This window comes from Schistocerca cancellata, chromosome 1 (assembly GCF_023864275.1).
Source record: "Schistocerca cancellata isolate TAMUIC-IGC-003103 chromosome 1, iqSchCanc2.1, whole genome shotgun sequence".
NCBI classification, from domain to species: domain Eukaryota; kingdom Metazoa; phylum Arthropoda; class Insecta; order Orthoptera; family Acrididae; genus Schistocerca; species Schistocerca cancellata.
In genome coordinates this window covers 118,368,931-118,396,490 of record NC_064626.1, presented here as the reverse complement: position 1 = coordinate 118,396,490, position 27,560 = coordinate 118,368,931, and the positions used below count along the sequence as shown (strand labels likewise).

General features: G+C 39.8%; 1 protein-coding gene across 4 annotated transcripts in view; it reads left to right on the top strand.

Annotated features, from left to right (window-relative positions):
- LOC126166575 (NCK-interacting protein with SH3 domain-like) overlaps nt 1-23,117 on the top strand; it is a 113,006-nt gene extending 89,889 nt beyond the window's left edge. For all 4 annotated transcript variants that reach the window (XM_049920416.1, XM_049920413.1, XM_049920412.1 and 1 more), the window contains 4 exons: nt 7,781-7,884; nt 19,334-19,555; nt 21,007-21,179; nt 21,909-23,117. In XM_049920416.1, the coding sequence (XP_049776373.1) occupies nt 7,781-7,884; nt 19,334-19,555; nt 21,007-21,179; nt 21,909-22,100 (691 nt within the window). In that variant the 3' untranslated portion in view covers nt 22,101-23,117. The remainder of the gene's footprint in view (nt 1-7,780; nt 7,885-19,333; nt 19,556-21,006; nt 21,180-21,908) is intronic.
- Nucleotides 23,118-27,560: the final 4,443 nt, after the last annotated feature.

The window sequence follows — 27,560 nt, the reverse complement described above, 5'->3', positions numbered from 1 at the left end:
TGAGGGAATTAGAATAGGAAATGAGACACTTAAAGTAGTAAAGGAGTTTTGCTATTTGGGGAGCAAAATAACTGATGATGGTCAAAGTAGAGAGGATATAAAATGTAGACTGGCAATGGCAAGGAAAGCGTTTCTGAAGAAGAGAAATTTGTTAACATCAAGTATAGATTTAAGTGTCAGGAAGTCGTTTCTGAAAGTAATTGTATGGAGTGAAGCCATGTATGGAAGTGAAACATGGACGATAACTAGTTTGGATAAGAAGAGAATAGAAGCTTTCGAAATGTGGTGCTAGAGAAGAATGTTGAAGATTAGATGGGTAGATCATATAACTAATGAGAAGGTATTGAATAGGAATGGGGAGGAGTTTGTGGCACAACTTGACTAGAAGAAGGGATTGGTTGGTAGGACATGTTCTGAGGCATCAAGGGATCACCAGTTTAGTATTGGAGGGCAGTGTGGAGGGTAAAAAATCGTAGAGGGAGACCAAGAGATGAATACACTAAGCAGATTCAGAAGGATGTAGGTTGCAGTAGTTACTGGGAGATGAAGAAGCTTGCACAGGATAGAGTAGCATGGAGAGCTGCATCAAACCAGTCTCCGGACTGAAGGCCACAACAACAACAACAACAACAACAACAACAACAACATGAAAGTTGTGAACAAATTAATGAGGATTTGCAGAAAATAAATTCATGGTGTAATGACTGACAGCTATCTCTCAATATTAGTAAGTGCAACGTGCTGTGTATAACAAGGCGAAAATCCCCATTAATGTAAGAGTACAAAATAAATTCCCAGTCATTGGAAGCGGTAACAGCCGTCAAGTATCTGGGTGTGACTGTTCAAAATGATCTCAAATGGAATGATTAGATGACACAACTAATGGGCGAGGCGAACCCTAGATTGCGGTTTATTGGTAGAATCCTGAAGCGATGCAGTCCTTCAACAAAGAAAATCGCATACAATATGTTAGTTCGTCCAGTCTTAGAGTATTGTTGGGCTGTATGGGACCCTTACCAGTTGGGACTGATTAAAGAGATTAAGAAGGTCCAAAGAAGAGTGACAAGATGCGTGACTGGTACATTTAGCTATTGCAAGAGCATTACAAATCTCATTGAAAGTTTGAAGTGGGACTCACTTGCAGATAGATGACATGCTGAATGGAAAGGGTTGCTCACTAAATTCCGAAATCCAATCTTCGCCGAGGATGTAGAGCATATATTATTACAACCAACTTTCAGATTGTACAATGATCACCATTCAAAGATAAGGAAAATTAGAGCTCATACTGAGGCGTTCACAGTCGTTTCTCCCTTAGGCGATCGGTGAGTGGAACAGAGGGGGTGAAATATGACTTTGGCGCGAATTGTGTCCTCCGCCACACACCGCTTGGTGGCTAGCGGAGTATATATGTAGATGAAGATGTAGATATAGATGCAGTCTGATGATGAGCTGCACGCCAAATTAGAGTGGCGAGGTGTACATTTCGTTTGACGTGTCCACCAGGGTGCTAGGTATAATCAGGTTGCCATCGGTGCCTTCATCTTGGCCTTAGAGGGTGGTATATTACTTGAGAAGGTCAAGGTGTGGTCTACCACAGTGATGTAAAGCCCTATATCCCTCCTCCAATACAGTGCTTTAAATGCTGGAAGTTCAGCCGTATGTCATCCCGCTGTACTTCCAGTGTCACATGTTGAGATTGCGAATGCCTATCACATCCAAATACTCCATGTGCCCCACCTCCCATCTGTGTCAGTAGCGGAGAGCACCATTCGCCTTACTCACCAGACTGCAGGATTCTCCAGAAAGAAAGGAAAATCGTGGATTACAAGACCCTGGACTAACTGACCTACACTGAGGCTAAGAGGAAATTTGAGCTTCTACATCCTGTATGCATGACATCATCTTACGTTGCCGCTACAACAGTTCTACCACCATCGGCTCCACCAACCTCAGTCACCTCTCAGAGCTGGAAGACTACACCCACCCCCTTGATGGTGGGAGAGGGGGGAGGGGGCACTTTCGTCCCTGTTGCCCCTGCACCGTCTAATTCAGGAGCAACACCCCACTAGCCATCGGGGATGTCCATCCCCACTTCAAGCTGGAGAAGCGTACAACTTCTTTGGGTCTCTTGGGTCACTTCCTTCCCCGGTTTTTGCTAGTGGGAAAGATGACACCCGCCAATGGCTGAGGAGCCCAAAAGCAGCTGATCGTAGGGCTTCACACTCATCCTCAGTCCCGGAGACTGAATCAGTGAAGTCTTCCTAGCCAGGGAAACCCAAGGAACAGTGAGAGAAATCCAAAAAATCCCCAAGACCAAGGGACTTCTGTTGGCACCCACACCACCACTACCTCCAAGCTCTGTGTCTGTGGATGAGGTGGAGATTTTGGCATCCACTGAGGACCTAGATCTCGCTGGACCCTCAGACACAATGGATATAGACTGCTCAGGCAATAAGTTGGTGGCAGCAGGTGACCCTGAGGCGTAAACTGCCTAATTGAATTCTCCATGCCTTCCCAATCTCACGATGACGTCATCCTCCAGTGGAATTGTGGCGGTTTTTTCCACCGCATGGCTGAGCTATGGCAACTGTTAAGCTTTACATCTGCTTTCTGCATTACCCTCCAGGAAACCTGGTTCCCAGTAATGCGGACCCCTGCCCTCCACAGCTATAAGGGATATTACGGGAACCGCAGCGACTATAATAGAGTGTCAGGTGGAGTTTGCATTTATGTACTAAATTCAGTCTGTAGTGAAACTGTGCCCCTTCATACCTCTCTTGAAGCTGTGGCTGTCAGAATAAGGACGACGCAGGAAATAACTGTCTGCAAATTATATCTTCCTCCAGATGGTGCAGTACCCCTGAATGTATTAGCTGAACTGATTGATCAACTCCCGAAACCGTTCCTACTTTTTGGAGACATTAATGCCCATAACCCCTTGTCGGGTGGCACTGTGATTTCTGGCCGAGGCAGAGACGTCAGAACTTTAGTGTCTGAGATTGACTTCTGCCTCTTAAATACTGGGGCCGTCACACATTTCAGTGTGGCTCATGGTAATTACTTGGTCATTGATTTATGAATTTGCAGCCCAATCAATTTGCAGCCCAGGACTTCTCCCATCTGTCCACTGGCGAGCACATGACAACCTGTGTGGTAGTGACCACTTACCCATCAGGCGCATGGATGCCTGCCCAGATGTGCTTTAAGCAAGGCGGACTGGGAAACTTTCACCTCTGCTGTCACCATTGAATCTCCCCCACACGGTAACATCAATGTTATGGTTGAGCAGGTGACTCCAACAATAGTTTCTGCGGCAGAAAACACGATCCCTCGCTCTTTAGGGTGCCCCTCGCAAAAGGCAGTCCCTTGGTGGTCGCTGGACGTTGCTGAAGCAATTAAGGAGTGTCGGCGAGCTCTACAGCGGCATAAGTGGCACCCTTCCCTGGAGCACCTCATAGCCTTTAAACAGCTCCGTGCCCACATTCGCCAACTTGTCAGACAGCAGAAGCAGGTGTGTTGGGAGAGATACGTCTCGACCATTGGGTGCCATGTGTCACCTTCCCAAGTCTGGGCAATGGTCAAATGTGTTTTTGGATACCAGACCCTAACAGGTGTTCCCGTTGTTAATATAAATGGCGTGTTATCTACTGACACAAACGCAATTGCTGATCACTTTGCTAAGCACTATGCTCAAGCCTCTGCATCAGAGAACTTACTTCTGGCATTTTGCACTCTCAAACGGCGGCTGGAAGGAAAAGTCCTCTCATTCAGTACATGCCACAGTGAATCCTATAATTCCCCATCTATAGAGTGGGAGCTCCTCAGTGCTGTAGCACATTGCCATGACACAGCTCCTGGGACAGATCGTGTCCACAGTCAGATGATTAAACATCTCTCATCTGATTACAAGTGACATCTCGTCATCATCTTCAACCGGATCTGGCGTGATGGCATCTTCCCATCACAATGGTGGAAGAGCACCATCATTCTTGTGCTCAAATCCTGTAAAAACCCACTTGATGTGGATAGATATTGGCCCATCAGCCTCACCAACGTTCTTCATAAGCTGCTGGGATGTATGGTGTTTTGGCGGTTGGGTTGGGTCCTGAAGTCAGTTGGCCTACTGGCTCCATGTCAGGGCGGCTTCCGCCACAATCACTCTCCCACTAGTAATATTGTGTCCCTCGAGTCTGCCTTCCAAACAGCCTTTTCCAGACACCAACACCTAGTTGTCATCTTTTTTGAATTACAAAAAGCGTATGACACGACTTGGTGACATCATACTCTTGCCACATTATACGAGTGGGGTCTCCGAGGCCCACTCCTGATTTTTATCCAAACTTTCTGTCGCTTCATACTTTCCGTGTATAAGTTGGTGCCTCCCATAGTTCCCCCCACCCCCACCCCCTACCCTCTATCCATGTTCAGGAGAATGAGGTCCCACAGGGCTCTGTATTGAGTGTATCTCTATTTTTAGTGTCCATTAATGGTCTAGCAGCAGCTGTTGGGCCATACATCTCACCTTCTCTGTATGCGGACGACTTCTGCATTTCGTACTGCTCCACCAGGACTGGTGTTGCTGAGCGGTGCCTACAGGAAGCCATCCACAAGATACAGTCGTATCCTCTAGTCCACGGTTTCCAGTTTTTGGATGCAAAGTCTTTTGTCCGTTCATCCAGAACCATAACTTTACCTTAATGACTATCCACTCACTGTAGTGAATACATATCGATTCTTAGGACTGGTTTTTGACGCTTGATTGACTTGGCTTCCCCACCTTCGTAAGCTTTATTGGAACTGCTGGCAGCACCTCAAAGCCCTCCGCTTCCTGAGCAACACCAAATGGGGTGCAGATTGCTCTAAGCTGCTGCAGCTCTACAGAGCCCCTGTTCAGTCCCGCCTTGACTATGGGAGTCTGGTTTATGGTTCAGCGGTGCCCTCAGCATCTCATTTACTCGACTCAATGCACCACTGTGGCGTTCGACTAGTGACAGGAGCTTTTAGGACAAGTCTGGTGACTAGCGTCCTGGTGGAGACTAGAATCCCTCCAGTGCAGGTTAGGCGTGCACAACTGCTGGGCAGTTACGTTGCACGTATTTGTAGTTCTCCTGTGCAGCTGAATTGCCGTCTCCTTTTCCCACCCATGGCGGTTCATCTCCCACATCGGCAGCTGCCCAAGTCAGGGCTTCCAGTTACAGTTCTTTCCAAACTGGAGTCCTTGCCTTTACTACCTGTACTTGAAGTCCATTCATGCACATCTCCATGGTGTACACCTAGGCTGCGGCTTTGTCTGGTCCTTTCACATGACCCTAAGGACTCAGTTAACCCCGCGGCTCTCCGCTGCCGCTTCCTTGAGATTCGTCACATGTACCAAGGCCATGAAGTTGCTTACCGACAGCTCGATGGCTGATGATCACATTGGCTTCATGTATGTCCATGGAAGACATATTAAACAGCATTCCTTGCTTGATGGCTGCAGAGACTTCACTGCGGAGCTGGTGGCTATATCCCGTGTTCTTGAGCACATCTGTTTGTACCCTGGGGAGTAGTTTCTTCTGTGTACTTACTCCTTGAGCAGCCTACAAGCTATTGACCAGTACTACCCTCGTCGTCCTTTGGTAGCAACCATCCAGTAGTCCATCTATGCCCTGGAACGGTCCAGTCATTCAGTGGTGTTTGTCTGGCCCCGGTCACGTTGGCATCCGAGGCAACGAACTTGCTGACAGGCCGGTCAAACAGGCTACATGGAAACCTCGTATGGAGATTGGCTCCTCTGCATCTGACCTGCGTTCAGTACTATGCCGCAAGGTTTTGCGGCTTTGGGAGACATTATGGCATAACCTCAGTACGCACTGCAAACTGCATGCCATTAAGGAGACTATGAATGTGTGGAAGACCTCCATATGGGCCTCTCGCAGGGCCTTTGTGGTTCTCTGTCGGTTCTGCATTGGCCATGCTTGGGTGACACAGAGCTACCTCCTGCGCCATGATGACCCGCCTCAGTGTCGGTGTGGTGCCCAGCTGACAGTGGCCCGTATCTCGGTGAGCTGTCCTTCTTTGGTTGCCCTGAGATGGACTCTTTAGTTACCGGACTCATTGCCATTAATTTTAGGTGACAACACTTCATCAGCTAATTTAGTTTTACGTTTTATACATGACAGTGGGTTTATACATTCTGTGTAAGTTTTAACGCATGTTCTTTGTCCCTTCGTGTTCTCCACTCTAATGCTTTTAGGCTGGATGTTTTAATGTGTCGCAGAGTGGCTGGCTTTTCCTTTTATTCTCATGGTCGGCCAGCCACTGTCATCTGCTCTCTTGTTTTATCCCTTCTACCTGTTTCTTGCTTCTCTCTGTGGTCTTCTTTTTCTGTTTTGTTCATCGTAGTGTTGGTTGTCCTGTAGTTCTTCTGGTTCTTTCTTTCTCCTGTTATTGTGCTGTATGTCTCTTTTCTTTTTTTCTTTCCCTTGTGCAATTATTTTACTGAGAGCAAGGGACCAATGACCTCACAGTTTGGTGCCCCCCCCCCCTCTGTCTTTTAAACCAACCAACCAACCAACCAACTATTCACCACCATCGCCAAATGTCATGCTATAAACAATCTGGAGACGGTCACGTTCTGACCGAAACTGGTAACTGTTATAAATAAATGTTTTATTGTGGTGAAGACTGTTATTAATCAATTTTTAGACAATCATAAATTTCTCCTTGGACTCCTAATTTAAGATGGTAACAAATGATAACATGACAGACACTTGCAAGATTGACAGAATTCACAAGGCATGTTTCAATACATTTCCTTTCAGTTTTATAGGTATATGTAAGGTATAAATATATTTAAGTAAGCATAAGGGAGATCCTGGTACTTTACAGGAGGAAAGTGTCGTGGGGAAAAGAGAACAAATATTTATGGATATAAGAAGCGCGTAGTCACTGATGGACACATCAGAAAATGATGGAAGAGTTCAAAGTTAGGAGAGGTGAGAGACTTAAGATCTGATGAACTAAATCTTTTTTGTTAAAGGAGTGAATCCATAAACACAACTTCTGCTTCAAGTCTAAAATGCAGACCTAAGGAACTGGTACACTAATCTCATGCCATCACTATCAAGTTTTGAAAATATTTGTGCCTGTAACATTGCTTGTGCTGGTAAAAGTGAATTTTAAGTAAAATTTTTCAGGCCCTTTCTTGGTAATCATTTCACTGCTGTTAAACATTTACTGCAGCTTTGCTTTTAATATAACAAATTAAAACCTCTCTCATCCTCAGCTAGGTTTGTGTATAAACTGTAAATAGCATTTTTTTTAAAACCCGCTGCTTCTAAAAAGGTGCCACCAGTCATTCAGTTGCACTGTTCTTTGTCTACATAAACTATGTTAGGTGATAAACATATAATTACTATATGAATTTATAAGCTGTCTCCTCTGCCACACAGAAGATGTAAACACTTAATACATTGACTGCAGACTGTAATTTTGTGTATCATTTTTTCGTATGTGAAAATAAGGTAAACATGTGCCATTTTAAATTGTTTAGAACAAATACCCTTGTTCTGTTGGTAACAATTGTGTAATTTTGCACCAATAACTGCATACCTCCGTATGATAAACACTGTTCTTTGTTACTGAAATAATTCCAGTGACAAAACCTAAACATCAATTCACTTTTAATCCTATATATCCAAATAATCATTTACTGTTAACAGCTTTTTATGTGAAATTTTATATACCTTGTTTCACAGGACATGTAATTTGCTGAATTATCATTATTCTATGTTAGGTACATGAAGAGCAGTTCTTACAATGTTCCCTGCCTGACACTCTGTGCTGTACTCCTGTCTATGCTTTTCTCCATGGGTGAAGCCATGCCTGTTACACATCTTGGTAAGTTCTGTCCAGAATGAAGCATCATTCAGTGATAGTAACAGATTGTCTATTGGTATAGAAGGTATTTATCATCACACAGATGTGCAAAGAGATTGCTCGATAAGGTATCTCTTTGCTTAAGCAAGGGTTGCAGACTTACTGGTATGTATGAGATTATAGAAGATCTAATAAATAAGGTATTTATTGCAAATCCTGTATAGTGTTTTCAGTTCCAGAAGTTTTGGTCTACAATGTCAACTTAATTTCTCAGAAGTACATGAAAGCTGAGTATGAACTGTTAATGCTTCCATTCATAAAGAAATATATTATTTCTTCATACAACGAATGTTAAATTCAGATTTGTTCAAATTTGTTAATTATACATAATTTTAAAACTTTAGGTTTTGGGACCAAAAAATTGTTAATGACAATGCAACCAATATGTTTAGCAATATCATTTATCTTTGTACTCATGAAATAAGCACAGAAGAGGGACAAATTATTTCAAATACATATAGCTTCATAAACCACTGTGATACACTGTGCTGCTATGTGACCATGTTTATGCATAACATGGACATCATATTTAGCATGTATTTTTCTTTTAATGCAGGTTCTTGTAGGAGAAAACTTTTTAGCAAGTATCCCATGAATGTGAAAATTTACATGGCAACATGCTCCAACGAACCTCTTTGATTTTGTAACTTTATAAAAATATTATTTTACCTTATGCATTTTACCCTACTCAAAGCAGAGTGGTTAACCTGAAAATAAATTCTTCATCCAATGTAATTTTGTCACATTTCAGAAATAATTATTGTTTTTTTAGTTTTTGAAGAATTGAGCACTATTACATGTTCTGTCATGATACACATAAAGTCATATGCCAAATAAGATTTTGTGATGAAATACAAATTACAGCTAACTAGAAAAACATCTTTAGTAAAAGAAATTTTCAATATTCTTCTTCTTTGTTTTACAGTTACAATGGTTTTAAACAATTCATCTTGCAGTCACTGGCCGTCAGCTAAATGTGATGCTCTAGCTGTCTGGTGATTAGCCACTCTGTGATGTATTGCTCCAATCCCCAATCATTCTACATGAAACAGAACAACCATTCTATAATTACTTTCAAATTATAATGGGAAAAAGTTCCTTAAATATGTTCTATAAGCAAACATTTAATATGACTCAAGTGACAAATTTAGCAGTGTAATTTAAAATTGTTAGACACCAAAGCATAACACTGATGACCTGCCAGGGCACATGTAATGTTGTATTTTATAATATATTTCAGTGAACTGTGATCTGCCACTTTTACTTGAAACATAACTATTACAACAAAAAAAAAAGTGTAAATGGGGAGTGCCATATGACATTTTCCTTTTTTATGTCAGAAAAGGAAAACAAGAGTAATGACAAATGAAAAGGTGAAGAAGTAGGATCAGTCATCTAATTGGAAATTATGTTTTACTAAAAATATAGATTATACGATTATGAAACCCAGCATTTTTTTAATAACACCATTCTGTCTCTATATTCCTTCTTTATTTGCCATTGGCATAACATAAGATGAAGAAAACAGCATTGGGCAATTATCATAAAAAATCATACTTTTACTGCAATTTAACTTCAAAATGAAATGGATAATGCTATATCTGCCCCCCACAGCAGCACTGGTGTGTAGATGCAGATTGTTTTTCCATGAAGGCAGGAGCTGCGAACCCTAATGTGAACATACCCCAATGCGTGCCGACCTGTTTGCACTATGAGGATAATTCAAATTATCACAGAGACATTGATTTAGTACAATTTTTGACAATATGTGTATGATCTAGCATAATATTCTACATCAGATCATGCCAGGGAATGTGACAAAACTGTATTTCCAAATATTGTGTTATTATCTGTGCACTACATTTATAAACATGTCAAAAGTGAAAGGTGCTTCAATGTATCTAATGGGAAATTCAGCTCTGAAAACTATGTAATTACAAGGAGACAAAGTGGCTTGTCAGCACTTACCTGTTGTTGTTGTTGTGGTATTCAGTCCTGAGACTGGTTTGATGCAGCTCTCCATGCTACTCTATCCCGTGCAAGCTTCTTCATCTCCCAGTACCTACTGCAAACTACATCCTTCTGAATCTGCTTAGTGTATTCATCTCTTGGTCTCCCTCTATGATTTTTACCCTCCACGCGGCCCTCCAATACTAAACTGGTGATCCCTTGATGCCTCAGAACATGTCCTACCAACCAATCCCTTCTTCTAGTCAAGTTGTGCCACAAACTCCTCCCCATTCCTATTCAATACCTTCTCATTAGTTATATGATCTACCCATCTAATCTTCAACATTCTTCTCTAGCACCACATTTCGAAAGCTTCTATTCTCTTCTTATCCAAACTAGTTATCGTCCATGTTTCACTTCCATACATGGCTTCACTCCATACAATTACTTTCAGAAACGACTTCCTGACACTTAAATCTATACTTGATGTTAACAAATTTCTCTTCTTCAGAAACGCTTTCCTTGCCATTGCCAGTCTACATTTTATATCCTCTCTACTTTGACCATCATCAGTTATTTTGCTCCCCAAATAGCAAAACTCCTTTACTACTTTAAGTGTCTCATTTCCTATTCTAATTCCCTCAGCATCACCCGACTTAATTCGACTACATTCCATTATCCTCGTTTTGCTTTTGTTGATGTTCATCTTATATCCTCCTTTCAAGACACTATCCATTCCATTCAACTGCTCTTCCAAGTCCTTTGCTGTCTCTGACAGAATTACAATGTCGTCGGCGAACCTCAAAGTTTTTATTTCTTCTCCATGGATTTTAATACCTACTCCGAATTTTTCTTTTGTTTCCTTCACTGCTTGCTCAATATACAGATTGAATAACATCGGGGACAGGCTACAACCCTGTCTCACTCCCTTCCCAACTGCTGCTTCCCTTTCATGTCCCTCGACTCTTATAACTGCCATCTGGTTTCTGTACAAATTGTAAATAACCTTTCGCTCCCTGTATTTTACCCCTGCCACCTTCAGAATTTGAAAGAGAGTATTCCAGTCAACATTGTCAAAAGCTTTCTCCAAGTCTACAAATGCTAGAAATGTGGGTTTGCCTTTTCTTAATCTAGCTTCTAAGATTAGTCGTGGGGTCAGTATTGCCTCATGTGTTCCAATATTTCTATGGAATCCAAACTGATCTTCCCCGAGGTCAGCTTCTACCAGTTTTTCTATTTGTCTGTAGAGAATACGCGTTAGTATTTTGCATCCGTGACTTATTAAACTGATAGTTCGGTAATTTTCAAATCTGTCAGCACCTGCTTTCTTTGGGATTGGAGTTATTATATTCTTCTTGAAGTCTGAGGGGTATTTCGCCTGTCTCATATATCTTGCTCACCAGATGGTAGAGTTTTGTCAGGACTGGCTCCCCCAAGGCTGTCAGTAGTTCTAATGGAATGTTGTCTACTCCGGGGGCCATGTTTTGACTCGGGTCTTTCAGTGCTCTGTCAAACTCTTCACGCAGTATCGTATCTCCCATTTCATCTTCATCTACATCCTCTTCCATTTCCATAATATTGTCCTCAAGTACATTGCCCTTGTATAGACCCTCTATATTCTCCCTCCACCTTTCTGCATTCCCTTCTTTGCTTAGAACTGGGTTTCCATCTGAGCTCTTGATATTCATACAAGTGGTTCTCTTTTCTCCAAAGGTCTCCCTAATTTTGCTGTAGGCAGTATCTATCTTACCCCTAGTGAGATAAGCCTCTACATCCTTACATTTGTCCTCTAGCCATCCCTACTTAGCCATTTTGCACTTCCTGTCAATCTCATTTTTGAGACGTTTGTATTCCTTTTTGCTTGCTTCATTTACTGCATTTTTATATTTTCTCCTTTCATCAATTAAATTCAATATTTCTTCTGTTACCAAAGGATTTCTACTAGCCCTTGTCTTTTTACCTACTTTATCCTCTGCTGCGTTCACTACTTCATCCCTCAAAGCTACCCATTCTTCTTCTACTGTATTTCTTTCCCCCATTCCTGTCAATTGTCCCCTTATGCTCTCCTTTAAACTCTGTAGAACCTCTGGTTTAGTTAGTTTATCCAGGTCCCATCTCCTTCAATTCCCACCTTTTTGCAGTTTCTTCTTTTTTAATCTACAGTTCATAATCAATAGATTGTGGTCAGAGTCCACATCTGCTCCTGGAAATGTCTTACAATTTAAAACCTGGTTCCTAAATCTCTGTCTTACCATTATATAATCTATCTGAAACCTGTCAGTATCCCCAGGCTTCTTCCATGTATACAACCTTCTTTTATTATTTTTGAACCAAGTGTTAGCTATGATTAAGTTGTGCTCTGTGCAAAATTCTACCAGGCGGGTTCCTCTTTCATTTCTTCCCCCCAATCCATATTCACCCAGTACGTTTCCTTCTCTCCCTTTTCCTACTGACGAATTCCAGTCACCCATGACTATTAAATTTTCGTCTCCCTTCACTATCTGAATAATTTCTTTTATTTCATCATACATTTCTTCAATTTCTTCGTCATCTGCAGAGCCAGTTGGCATATAAGCGTGTACTACCGTTGTAGGCGTGGGCTTCGTGTCTATCTTGGCCATAATAATGCGTTTACTATGCTGTTTGTAGCAGCTTACCGGCACTCCTATTTTTTTTATTCATTATTAAACCTACTCCTGCATTAGCCCTATTTCATTTTGTATTTATAACCATGTGTTATAACCTTTAATTCACTAATAAATTGCGTGGATATACAAACGTAGAAACAATAGTGGGTTTCATGCTATCAACTCCGTATCTGTCACTCAACTGCCGTGCCGTGACATGCGGCCGGCGCTGTTCATAGCTAGGTGGCGCTCCCGCGCTCAGCTGAGCTGCGGAGGGCCTCTATCGCCGTGTTTGCGTACTGACGTAGCGGCACTTTTAAATCTCGTGGCACTGTCACAACACCATGTATTCGCCTGTCCAAAAGTCTTGTTTCTCCTGCCACCGAACTTCACTAATTCCCACTATATCTAACTCTAACCTATCCATTTCCCTTTTTAAATTTTCTAACCTACCTGCCCGATTAAGGGATCTGACATTCCACGCTCCGATCCGTAGAACGCCAGTTTTCTTTCTCCTGATAACGACGTCCTCCTGAGTAGCCCCCGCCCGGAGATCTGAATGGGGGACTATTTTACCTCCGGAATATTTTCCCCAAGATGATGCCATCATCATTTAACCATACAGTAAAGCTGCATGCCCTCTGGAAAAATTACGGCCGTAGTTTCCCCTTGCTTTCAGCTGTTTGCAGTACCAGCACAACAAGGCCGTTTTGATTAGTGTTACAAGGCCAGATAAGTCAATCATCCAGACTGTTGCCCTTGCAACTACTGAAAAGGCTGCTGCCCCTCTTCAGGAACCACACGTTTGTCTGGCCTCTCAACAGATACCCCTCCATTGTGGTTGCACCTACTGTATGGCTAAAAGGAGGGACAGATTTCTCGGGCTTCAGAATGAGAGGACCCTATTTATCTGAGGGTGAAGCAAGTACCTATCTGACTGACATTATTAAGGAAAACATTAAATGTTTGGCTTTAGATCCTTGTATTTGAGCTTGTGTGTGTAAGTGGCTCACATAACCTACAGTATTTGTATTTGGAACCACATGTCCCTCACAAGCAGGTCTCCGTCATCCTGGAGTCTGAGCAACCTACCCTTCTTTTCTGACTTTCTACAATGTATCCAGCTTTCCTCCCTGAGGAATCACCTAATAGTTCCAAAAGTGAAACCTATGGAGAGAAATAGGCTAAAATGGTTTGCACACATTAAAAGAATGGGAAAAGAAGTACTACCCCGAAAAAGCTCTAAAATGGATGGAATCTGAAAAGCCACAAACAAGGAGGGGCGGGGGGGGGGGGGGGGGGGGGCATGATGAATGATGTGGATTGACATGGGCAACAGTGAGAGGAAATGCTGAACCATAGTCTGGGGGATAAAAGAGAAGATTGGAAGAAGCGTTGTGAATTTCTGCATAAGCAGAAATTTTTTAGAAAAAAAAGATGCAGAAAGTAATGGGGGTCTATTGACTGTATTTACAATTTTACTCCCTGAAAGTAAGTGATTGACCACCCATTCTGTGTCGTAAAAGTTACACCAGTCATTGTATGCACTATGATATTAACCACAGATTATTATGAAACATGTTTGAAGTGTAGTCCATCTTATTTGGTGGAAGCATTACACCAGCTTCACAAAGTTTAGAGCAGAGGTTTAAATACGAGTAGTTCCTACTCCAGTTTCTCATCCAAACTAGATAAATGCATAGTAAATTATTTTCATTGCAGTATGGTGCACAAGTAAAATTTCCAGTTTATTGCAGATCAAGAATAGGGAAACAGCAACTTTCCAAGTCTTGGGGTCAGTGGAGGCAGCAGCTGAGGTATGTTGGCAGTGCCCACTGCTCTGCAAAGCCAGGTTCAAACTTCAAACCAGGCAGACCCACCTGATGATACATGACAGTCTTTAATAGCTGCAGGTAATATCGCTCCCACTGAAGGGGATATTACATGATGATATGCCACAGATGAAATGGATATAGTGCAGCTGTCATCTGTTGGTAGAACTGGTGGAGCTAAGAGAATTCGCAGATGCATCATCTGCACACATAAATAGTAGTTCGACTGCCATGAAAACGCGCATGTGCAGTAGACAGGAATTGCGTGTCTGTGCCCAGAAAGGGGTACTCAGTGTGTGCTTTCTGCTTGATGTTATTCTTGGCTTACTGTTGTTGTTTATAGTTGTGGTAAGCTGCTAACTTCAGATTGTCATCGTGGAGATTTTGTGCAGTGAATAAATTTTCATAAATGCAGTAGTTAAACAAAAGCATTTGTTTTGCTGGTAGACTTTCTTTGATACAAGCTCATTGCACAAGCTGGTACAAGTATACAGGGTGTCCCATTTGGCTTGACCACCCTAAGTAACTGTTTGTCAGATGCAAGCTACAAAATGTTTCAAGCAAATGTTCTTTAGTCATCAGAGAGGGACATCGATCAGCATGATTGCCTCCATTGTAGTTCTGTTTTTTTACAAAGATATAAACAGTGATATGACTTTTTTAAATGGAACCCTGTATTTTTTACTTGGTAATTCACTTCTTGTCATAAATACCTAGTCAAAAATGTATCACAGTGTACCATTCACTGAAACACAATGTTATTAATTACATAACACAACATTGACGTTGAGCCCGGGATCATAAACTAGTCCATGTGCTGGAGTTGTCAGAAAACAAATGAAAACCAAGTAAAAACATAACAGAAAAGTGACTGACTCTCCTTTACCATTGCCTAGGAGCAGAACATTCAAAGGTGCTCGAAGTGGTGACCCTGGACACTAATACACTGATGCACTCATTGAATGAAAGAATTATTTACTGCTTCCATTGTTGCCTGCTGAAGAGAATTACAAGCAAGCACGATACGTTCCTTCATGTCCTTTGGAGTTGTTGGAATATCGCGATAGACAACATCTTTAATGCATCCCCAAAGAAAAATGTCCAGAGGATTTAAATCAGGAGACCTGGCAGGCCAAGTAACTGTTCCTCCTTGACCAATCCGTCTGGCAGGATATCTTCAGTTCAGAACATGACGTGCATACAAGGCATTATGTGCTGGACATGCATCGTGTTTATACCACATAAGCATTCTGGTTCTTAGCAGCACTTCATCCAGAAGAGGAGGAAGAATTGGTCTGAGGAAGTTGGTATACACTGTGCTGTTTAGATTACCATTGAGAAATAAGGGCCAATAATTGTAGTACCAAGCATCTCACATCAGACGTTAACTCTCCATTGATGCTGATGTTCCATCTGTCTAAGCCATCGTGGGTTGTCGTTGAACCAATAACGCATATTCCTTGTATTTACCTGTCCTTTGTTTGAGAAGGAACATTCATCGGTAAATACGTAGAACATTCTTGATGTAGGTCTACATGATAAGGATGGAACTGGTGAAGTGTAAGAATGCAATGTACACTGGTTTTAGGAATGCCAATCTCGTGTTCAAGCTATCATGTGCTCACATGTGGATTCATAGCAACGAAGTGAGAACAGTAACTTCGGCAGTTTTGTCTGTGCGAGTGCTACAATGATTGCATTGTCATGGCTTAAAACTTCCCATTACCTGAATTGTCACAAGACAAGAAAACATCCATCGGGAAGATGGATTCTGGTCAGGATATCGCTCTCTGTACAGTTCCGCTGCCTGCGTAGCATTTCACCTACCTTCAACAACAACAACAACAACAATAAAAGAAGCATTATGTCGATGCAGTTTGTCGGAAGGACAGCCTTTATTGAATGCCTACTCTACACAACAATATTTAAAAAGACTAAACTACTGTACTAAATGTACCTGTACATAAGAAAACAGTATTGCAGTTACTGTTCTGCTAATTTACATTCCCCATAGATGAGTAGCATTTCTACCTTCTCTTCATTGGTGTACATTCAACTCACTCAACTCTTCATCTGATGATGGTTGATGGAATGACGGGTGTGCATTCTACTTATGTTTACATTTGTCCTCTGTCAACGTCAGCATGTGGATGTGTTCCATTACTCCAAGTACCTGCACAAAGTGCTGCAAGTGCCAATGTCAATGTTGTGTTATGTAATTAATGACGTTGTGTTTCAGTGAATGGTACACTGTGATACAGTTTTGAATTGGTCATTAGGAGAGGAAATGAATTGCCAAATAAAAAATACAGGGTGCCATTTAAAAAAATCATACCACTGTTCATATCTTTGTAAAAAACAAACCTACAACAAAGGCAATCATGCTGACTGATGTCCCACTGACAGCTAAAGAACATTTGCTTGAAACATTTTGTAACTTGCATCTGAACAGTCAGTCAGGGTGGTCAAGATAAATGGGACACCCTGTATAGTCCACATTTGAAAATATAACACTAGTTCATCGTTAAGTATTGGTCTGCTAAAGTGTTGAACTTTTAGTCTGACATCCATAATAACTTTGGAAAATGGTTGGCTGTAATAGTCTGTGGCTAAACGTTAAGACACTGGAAACATACACCATTTGCCAGGAAATGTAATGTGGTTACCAGCCTGCAATACAACGGGACACTATTTTATCTGTGATACGGGGGTAGTTCAAACACAAAATGTGTAAACATATGGTTAAATTCTTATTTTCGAGAAGGGGAAATTGTTTCCCTCATTACTGTGTCACTTAGACAAATTCCATCCACTATCATAGACAACAGCTTATCAAAACAAACCATATCTACTGTCGTGAAGTTCTGAAATTCCTTCAGATCTTCAGGCCTTAGTTCCTTCATTAATAGGAAATATATGCTCCTGCCTTCTCCCCTTCTTCCCAGCCAGATCAAACCCAACAATTGCTAGCTTTTTGGCATCATTGAGCCCTAATCCTAAGGGTTACAGACACTGCCCAAGCAATAGCTCCAAAAACAACTGTGTCCTCCATGTGGAGAATGGTGTGTAAATGGATATTAATTCAGAACAGTAATAACATAACTCAGTGATAGTTACATACGAGAACAACAGTCACTTAGCAAATAGGAATCTTAAGCTCTCAAAAAATTTTAATTTGGAGTGAACAACTTTATAATAAATGAAACAATGGAAACTCCTGGTTGGATATCAACCATATTAGGAAAAGCATAGTGCTACTGGCCATGAAGATGACCTGTTGAGTTATAGACAGGAACAATGAAAAGACAGTTATACATTACAGCATTTTCGCCAAAAGCCTTCTTCAGTAAACACCACACACACACACACACACACACACACACACACACACACACACACAAAGCACACCTCAGGCTGGAGTATGGCAGGGGAGGGGGAGGGATTGCAGGGTACAGGTGACGGAAGGTGGAGCACTGTTTGGTGGGGGGTGAAGGGACTAGACGGTGGCCTGAGGAGATTGACATATGCAACATTGGGAGTTGGGGAATGGGGGGAAAAAACAGGGATGGAAAAGAAGAGGAGCGGAAAGGATGGACAGGTAAAGTGGCAGAGGGTGGCACACAATGAGGGCAAAAGGATGTGAAAAGGGTTGGAGTAATAGCACAGAAAGGGCATAAATGGCTGGGGGGGGGGGGGGGGGGAGGTATGGGGACAGTAGGTTACTACAGGTTGAGTAGTAATCTACCCCTTTCCTAGTATTATTTATAAGAAATCAGACAACCCCCACACAGTTCTGTGCATTATTGCCATATAGTGCATGTGTGCAGATTCATGTTATGAATATCCTGTGTGTATTGTGTAGTAAGTTGACATAAACCAGTCTGCAGCTCCAAACAAGTATGGTTGGGGCACTACTCCACAGGTGCATATCTTAGGTGGACCATGTAATGCTGGCTTGAGGGTGCCATTCGGGCTGGACAAGTGGCTGGAGTAGGCTGCAAGTGTCATTTAATGCAAATGACATTGAAATTTGCTTGCTGGTTGCAGTCATAGTTGATTTTGTTGTTGACCAATGCACATATCAAGTATTTCCACTACTGATGGGTGGCAGCCTTGGAAGACAATCACTCTGGAAGATGCTTAACATGACCATGTCTAATAAACTGAGCATAAACTGTGACACCAGGACAATAGTGGCTGAGGTGGGGAAAAGAAGTTTAAGGCATTGGATGTAGTAAATAGTACAGTATCCTTGGCTGGCAACCAAAGAGAATATCTGATAGACTGGTGTTAGGTGTAGTCTGCTAAGTGTTAGTGCTGCTTTGGAATTTACCTCACTCACAGCATTATATGCTGGCTTCTTGAAGATCCACTCCATCTGTTCAACCTTACTACTAAATTATGGCAAGCTGAACAAATGAGGTTCTTAGTTTGCTGAAGTAATCTGTGTGGCGAGTTGTTGGAAAGTGGGGGACCATTGTCTACATTATTGGTTTTTGGAGAGCCCTTCAAGGGCCATCATTTTTCTACAATCGTTTAGTGTTACATGTGCTGTAGTGGATACAGTGTTCATGACATAAAAGTAATTCAATAAAGCATTAATGATGAATTGCATTGTCACATAGATAAAATTACACAAAAATAATTCACATAAGCTCACAACAATTTGTTGAAAGACACTGTAAAGTGTAAGCAACAACCAAGATGGGAACTCTACACTGTCTTTCAAAAAATACACAGCTGTTTACCCTCACTTGAAGGGAATGATTTGCAAGAATTTACTTGCAATGTAGGATTCTTTTTGCAATACTGTGAATAGTGTACAAAAATTTTGCAGGGAGGATACCAGCAGGGTATGTGGAATAGTTGTGGATGTGTCCTAATTGTTTGTGAATTGTCTGTCTCTGTTGTTATAATACAGAATTAAAGTGTGTGTCATTTTCAGTTTGTGAACACAACCTTGTGAACTACCATTACTAAAATATTTTTATTTGTTCACAGAACACTTGGGTCAGGAATTTGTGCTGTTTCTGTCGAATATTGTGGAGAACCCTCCAGAAACAGATGTTGAGGAAAAACTACCTGACTTGATGGTGAATGTTCTGTTGTCTTACAATCTCCAGTTCTCCAGCTCAAATGAAAACATTCTGCTAAAGGCACTTTCAGAGCTTCCTGTTGCAAAGACTTTTACAGAGAAGATTCTCTTTCTACTTAATAGGGAAGGTATTTATCTGACTTATGTCATTTTGTTGAAATTAATTTATTTTATGTTACCTGGCACTGAGTGCATGAAAGAAATATTAAGAACATTAACTCTGTAAATCTTAAACAATTCTGAGGTTACAATTTTAATTATCACGGTGGTATCAGCAATATGAAAACTGAATAGTAACTCTTGTCTTCAATCAAACATCTCTCTGTGAGAACCTCATCAATATTGTAATAATAAAAAATGAAAATATGACAAATGTAAAGAACTTATTATTCAGAGCTATGTACCAATAATGACATACAAGATGGAAAAACTAATAATGCTCATGTAAGATTGTGTGTCAAAAGTTCTCACTAACAACAATACATCAATAATATAATAATAATAATAAAGACCTAGTTAGGTGTGAATTAGTTGTTGACCCATTTCAGACTTAAAAATTAGAACTTCAAAAAAGGAAATAAAATAGACCAAACTATCTATGTGATCAGGTTCTGTGTGTTATACTGCAGTAAAACAAATCTGTGTACTCACCTATACTGTACTCAAGTAAGTTAAGATCCATCCCAGCTCCTCTGTTTCCATGCAGCAACACTTACTAACTTCCTAGAAAACCTGTCACTTAAACATTCTGCTGTATGCAACTTAATTTATTCTCTTCTGTTTCTAAACCCTTTCTTCAGATGTCATCCTGTTCCACTGTAACACTCACTAATTTCAAAAGAGCCATTTTTCACCCAGTATAGGGTTTACATGTTTTATTTATCAGGATATTTCTTTACCGTCACTGGTGATATATCTCATATTTCTTTACCACTTTTTGTTCTAGATAGTTCTTTTAGCTCACTGTGCGTGTTCCAGCAAAGTGATGCAGTGGTGCAAGTGTCTCTACTGTACTTGGATTTGGGAGTACCACACTGTCTGATCATACAGATTTCGGTGTACTGCAATCTTCCTAAATCACTTAAGCCCAATTCCTGGATAATTCCTTTGATAAAGATGTAGCTGATTTCCTTCCAAATCTGGACTTGAGCTTCATCACTAATGACACATGTTGTGTGGGCCTTTAATCCTTAATCTTTCATATCTCAATCTAATAGATTGCTTACATGTGCAGTTTTGAACATCTCCCTGACTGTGCTTTATTAATTTCAGTTTCATTTCATTCTAAAATTGACATTTTAGTTATGTCATGTACCTTATTTAATTCCTGCAAGTATGCTATTTGTTTGTTTTTTAAGTGGAGTTCTTTTAGACATGTCCTTTCTTCTGTTACTGTCATTTATTTTCTTCTCAGTTTTTTCTCAAGCTTCGAAAGAAGAAATACTTGGGCCGAGAAAGTGTGTGATTGTCCATAAACTTCTGTATGTTTTCCTATATGTATTTTAATTTTTGTCTTTTCATTTCTTATGTTTATGTAATTTTTAGACCAGTATAATTTTATTTGGTGTACTTTTTGCAGAGGACCCTGTACGCGTATTTGAACATCAGCCAGCTCCTCCACACTCAGTACTTAAGTTGTTTAAAGATCTTTTCAGTCTGGAAGTGACAGCAGCACTTTTTTACACAAATGATGTTAAAGTTCTGATTGATATAATTGTACGGCAGTTGGCAGATCTTTCACCTGGTGAAAAGGTCAGTTATCATATCTACTACTTTCTTTTAGTGATAGATGAACTATGCCCAACCACTGTACATTATAGATGTAAGAATTCTCATCATTGTTACCATTTACATTTACATAGAGAGTAATCTGAAAACAGAGCATACAGCACAGGGATTGTTCACTACTGGATCAGTACAATCTCCTTGAGCATTGTGTCATACTGTAATGATCCATTCCTTGATGTAAATAATTTTTTTCTGGGATAATGGTCATTACATGAGATATTGCAAACCTTGTGCTGATTAATCCATGGCTGATGCAGAAAGCCCACATTATGTAATAAAATATTTCCTTGTGTTGTAATAGGGACAGTAAAGATTTTGTTGAAATATTATATGATCATACTATAATGTATAGATTCAGATTTTAAAATGTGTAAGATTTAAAATATATAAAAAAAATTATGACAAGCAACCACTTAGCTGCGGATAAATGATAGTTAGTGCCTATACAGAAGAATGTCATCATCATCAGTTAAAAATGGCTCTAACCTCGTTTAAAAAACCATTACTTACGGGGTCTCAACATTTGGAAAGGGCTACTTGTATGTAAAAGTGGAAACAGTTACTGGAACAATTCATAAAATATGAAATGGCAATAGAGTTCAACAGAGTAGGCGCATTTTGTTTATATAATTCAAGATGTTTAATTTTGTATAGAGGAGTGACAGTAATGTTGTTTGTATTTCTCTTCTTCAGCGTCGCCACCAATATTTGCAACTATGTAGACTTGTGATGCGGAATACAGCGTATGAACAACACCACCACCGACTGGATGACATTCGTAAATGCTTTACTCGCATCTTTTGTGAAGAGTCAGATCTGAGCTGTGATGACCAACAACTTGTGAGAGACATCTCCAATGAATTTCCCCAGTATTTTAAGGCGTAATGTATACTCTTTTTAAACAAACATCATTTCTGCAAGTTGTGCCAAATATGCATAATTAATTGCTGGTATTTACATTTTTCACAATGAAAGTAGCTAGTTATACATCAGCTGTGACAGGGGCAGCTCAGTAGGATGGGCTTTGGCACATTTTAAAATATTTGATTCTGTCCATGTCTTCCATTACAATCTAAAAATAGTATGCATTATTCTATTTCAATTCAGAAGAAGACTATTGCAGTATCCTTAATTGCACAGTTTAGTGTGTAATTATAGAAAGACTATTTGAAACTATAGATCTAAATATTTTTTGTGTGCCTTCAGTCTGATATTTGTGATTCCGAATCACATATATTGGTAAAAAGTATTTTATAGATACTTAAATCTATGTCGCTGCCAGGTAGTCATATTATTGTCTGTGATCCAATATCTTTGAGGTACAAATGAAGGTCTTAGTAACCTTTTCAGCACTAGATAGCAATCAATCTGTTTTTAATAATTAATTCTTTTGTCTCTGATATGCAAGCTATTTATAAAAACCTAAATTTTGTCCTTTATTGTATTTGAAACTGTGAATGAATATGCAAACATTGTGAACTTATAAGAATGAATATCTAAATGTTATGTTTTAATTGCTCATTTCGAGGAATTGTTTCATTGGGTAGATACCTTTGTGATGCTCATTATTTTCCTGCTTGATACCAAAATGGTGCTGAAGAATGTCTGTCCCACATGGCTGTGGAAAATTTCCATAAAATAACTGCATTTGAATAGGTCCTAGATGTTTAAGTGTACTTCATGGCAACACATTTTTTGAACAATTATTTGACTTTTACATAATAGATAAGTAGAAGATGGTTTTTTCATATATATAAAGTAAATTTGAGCCCAAAGAATTTAAATCAGACACACACCTGCAGAATGCTATGTATGAAATTTTTTAGAACTTTTATGAGGAATTTATTTATTTAATTTCTAGTCTTTGTAACAAAGTTAATGAATAAATAATTGTTTTGAAAAATGAAGGAAAACAAAACTGATCGATTACTTGGTGTGGTTTTTCAGATATCTTTTCTCCTGTTTAGCTCCCACCAGTTCCATATACATATTATTTTGGAAGGGTATGTACCTTGGCGATTCAGTGGTCAAGCGCCGAACTGTGGGGTCATGGGTGTGATTCTTGATCAGTCCTAGGATTTTTTAAATCTCTTTTTCACTGCTGGCATTGTTTCTTAATATTGAAAATGGTGAGTATAACTGTGATTCAGAGTTCACATTAAACTGTAGGCCCTCTACAACTGACTAAGCAAATCAGTTCAGATGTCGAAAGAAGACAACGCTGCTCAAATTCCAATATGACCATGCCCACTATAGGACTGTGCTATTCAAACCAATCTTTGGGTTGATCGCAGCTTTATCTTGTAACAGTATCTCATTGCAAGTGTGCAAAGTATTCAGTCTTCAGTTTTTAATACTTACATGGAAAAGCACCATTTATATTAAGGCAACATTTTTGAAGCAGTTACTAGGAAACAATATGTCAATGCTGCGGTGTGCTGTCACAAACGAGAACTTTACTGTGGAGTGACAAAGCTGAAGTACTGTGTAAATACCACATAAAATTGTAATCAAGTAGAGTTATTGGAAATGAGAAAAAAGAATAAAAATGGCAAAACTTATACTCATCAGGACAGAGCGGACAGCAGGAGCAAAAGCTGAAATTTTTGGAAAGAGCACTTCTATAATGTGGGGGATAATGCCTGTTGCATCCATGATATCCCCCGCCCCTTTTTCCAATCATTATGTACCTGGTCTGTTATTGGAATGTATTGATCTGATGCACTCAGTGTTCATGTGCTGGATGCTGTAAGTGCCTTCAGTCTTCTTCTATAAAATACAGCAACCAATGTTGTATGTGATGGTGTAATGTTGTGTGTGTTAATAGCACCATTGTAGCAGATATGAGCAGCAAGAATATTGTTTGAAGTAGATATCCCTCTCATCTTTCAGAAATCTCTTTAGGCATTTTGGAATTCTCTCTCTCTCTCTCTCTCTCTCTCTCTCTGTGTATCTCTCTTTTTCTTTCACACTCACTTCCCAGTACATAATATGCTTTGTAATAGCATTTCTTGCTGATAATCAGTTTCAGTAGAACTGTAATTTTCATAATTTCAAAATAAGGTAAATTATTTTCAAATAGGCATTTTTCTTCATGTCTAGTGGTAAGTGCTCTTTACACTGGTGCAAAGCTACTCAACAACCCTATCTAACATAAGGCAAATAACTGTAAATCCCTACCAATTTGGAATCAACCTAGGTGACAATTCATGCTGAAATAACAGCTTCCGTGAACCAGATGTCGTTATTTCATTGTCACTTTGTGTTAATGCAGAAGAGTGTTTGAGATTTTTATGCCAAAATTACAAAAGGTACATTGGCCAAATCTCCATGTGGAAGATGGACCTGATGTGTGGCACATGTCATGTCACCCATTCGTAATAAAATACATTTATGTATGTTACAGAACATTACAGGGGAAACAGAGTATGAATGACTAGGCAATTCCCTGACTAACTGATCTTAATCCAGCTCTTCAAACTAAGGAAGGACCATACATGCCAGAGTAGTTATCATGATTGAAGACACCAGATATGTAGAAAACACCTTGTAGTGGATGCTAACTGCCTTTTGGTCTGGAGTCTCGAATCCAAATAGCTCCTTCCTCATTTCTGTTGTGGGTTCAGAAGATATCACTCTATAATTGATAATTTAATGCTGCTAGAGATGGCTGTACAGCAAGCTGTCCTAAGCAAGCTGGCAGCTGTGATTTTCAGTCTCGAGAAAGCCTATGATAGCTTTTTGGAAGCATAATATCCTCAAAGAACTCCATTAGTGAAGTTTTCCGGGACAATAATCCATTGCTCCTTCCTGCAGAGGCACTATTTCAGACACAGGTGGGGATGTCCTGTCAGATGGTTGTAAACAGAACAACACACTATGAGGTGATCCATGTAAGAAGGCTATCACAGATATTTCACTGATTCAAGAGACCCAAGGCAATACAGAGTGATTTATGAAAATATGCAAATTTTTAATTTGTTATTCTATGAGTAAAACTAAAGAAAAAAGTTCATATAAACATAGGTTCAAAAATGTTTAGTTATGGAGTTATGGCTGGTAAAAGATTTTGCCTGAAATTTAGCAACTTCGCTAATATGAAGCAATCGCAAAACTGTAAGAGGTTAAAGTAAAGCACGATTTTCATTTATTTTGTTGTTATTGATCTGGTGAATCTAATAAAACATCTCCCAGACATATATCTACAGTAGTTTTCCAGAACCTCCAGAGAAGCAGAGATGGAATTTTATAAAATTTTTAATTTTTTAACTACTTGGCCCAATGTGGTTTTGAGCGAGGTGGCGCAGTGGTTAGACACTGGACTCGCATTCGGGAGGACAACGGTTCAATCCCGCGTCCGGCCATCCTGATTTAGGTTTTCCGTGATTTCCCTAAATCGCTCCAGGCAAATGCCGGGATGGTTCCTTTGAAAGGGCACGGCCGACTTCCTTCCCCGTCCTTCCCTAATCCGATGAGACCGATGACCTTGCTGTCTGGTCTCCTTCCCCAAAACAACCCAACCCAATGTGGTTTTTTAAATTCCTCCGAGTTGGATGATGTACGTGATATTCGTTAACTGCAGCTGTTGCATTACCATCACATTTGCCATAAATAAACACAATATCAATGTATTCCTCTGACATAAATTTGAAAGGCATCCCTGTTTCATAAACAATCTACAAACTACAACAGTTACTATGTGGTTTCACTTAAATAAACTGTTGTTATTATGTTCTTTCACTGGACAATACAGAAAACTTAACTCATTTCAAGGTTAGGAAACGACTGAAACAACTCCCTAATGGTTGGCAACAATGACATAAACATTTCTACATTCTTAATGGAAAGTAAACAAAATTACTTGTGTAATAATCTTTGCTTCCCTGAATGTTCTGGAAAACTACTGCAGATAAATGTCTGGGACCTGTTTTATTAGATTCATCAGACAAATAACAAAAAAATAAATGGAAATCTTGCTTTACTTTAACCTCATACAGTTTTGTGATGGCTTTGTATTAGCGAAGTTGCTAAATTTCAGGCAAAATCCTTTATTATCCATAACTCCGTAACTAAACATTTGCAGACCTATGTTTATGTGAACTTTTTTCTTTTGTTTTACTTGTAGAACAACACATTAAAATATTTGCATATCTTCGTGAATCACCCTGTATATTTAGTTGGAGTCCAAAAGTGAGTGTTTAAGGAGGACATTATATAGCACTGTAATTTGCTTTTTAAATTATTATTTAATCTGGCCAAAATAAGTAACAAAGACCATTATTCGGCTTAGCTAGGGCTGACAGTGTACATAAAAAAGAACATAATGTCAAAACTATAGTACTTATAAATGATGATTAGCCATGCATGGATAAAAACAAGATTGGGGGCATTTAAAACTCAGTTGGGTCACACTGTGCTTAAAATTCATCCTAAACCAGATAATTACATTAACTTCAGTGATGGCACTGAGAGAATATTGAAAAAGAACAATACAAGAAAGATACAGGTCCAAATGCATATCTGTACTTAACATGCCATTGTTGGCTAAGTATCAGCAGCCCTGTGAATCCGATTTCTTTTCTTTTAAAACAATCACTGTTGTGGAAGTTCTTATGCACACAACTTATGAGTCCAGGAAGCAGAAATGCAGAATAGTGGCACTGAACAAAGTAGCTGGTGTGCCTGGTATGCTTTGGAGAACCATCAGCCCCATACTGAATTTCAGTATTGTTACATCTAATCAAATGACATCTCAACTCTTTAACAAATAAAACAATGCTGAGGAGTGGAAAAGTGAGAATCTTAAGAGATATGGCAACAGAGGCGTGTAGCTTAAAGGAATCAGTCACACAAGCACAGCTAACAGAATTAAATGCTGGAGCAAGAAAAGCAGACTAATGATCTAAAGAACTCCTGTCCCATTTCTTTTTCTACTTTACATTTAACCTTGTGGAACAGACCTTTCTGAACATTCTCTGTGACCATTAGTGGAAAACTCATCCCAGAACAAAGTGGTTTTAAATGTGGGAATTTCTGCTGTGCACAAATAGTGAATTTAGTGCAGCTCCTCAGATCTCATGAAATGAAGATTAAGGGCATCGTTTGTATTCACCTGTAATATTTGTCCCCCTAGTAAGCACGTTAACATAGTCCCCATTCAAACCGTGTTAGTACTGAATGTCTCAAGCCAACACCAGTACTCATCTACATCGGTGGTCATCAAACTGCGACCCATGGGTCACATGTGGCCCGAACAAGTATTCCTGTAGGCTATGGTTCTCAGCCCTATTTTATAATATTATGCATCTAGCAACTAATGAAACTAACAGCACAATACAAAAAGTC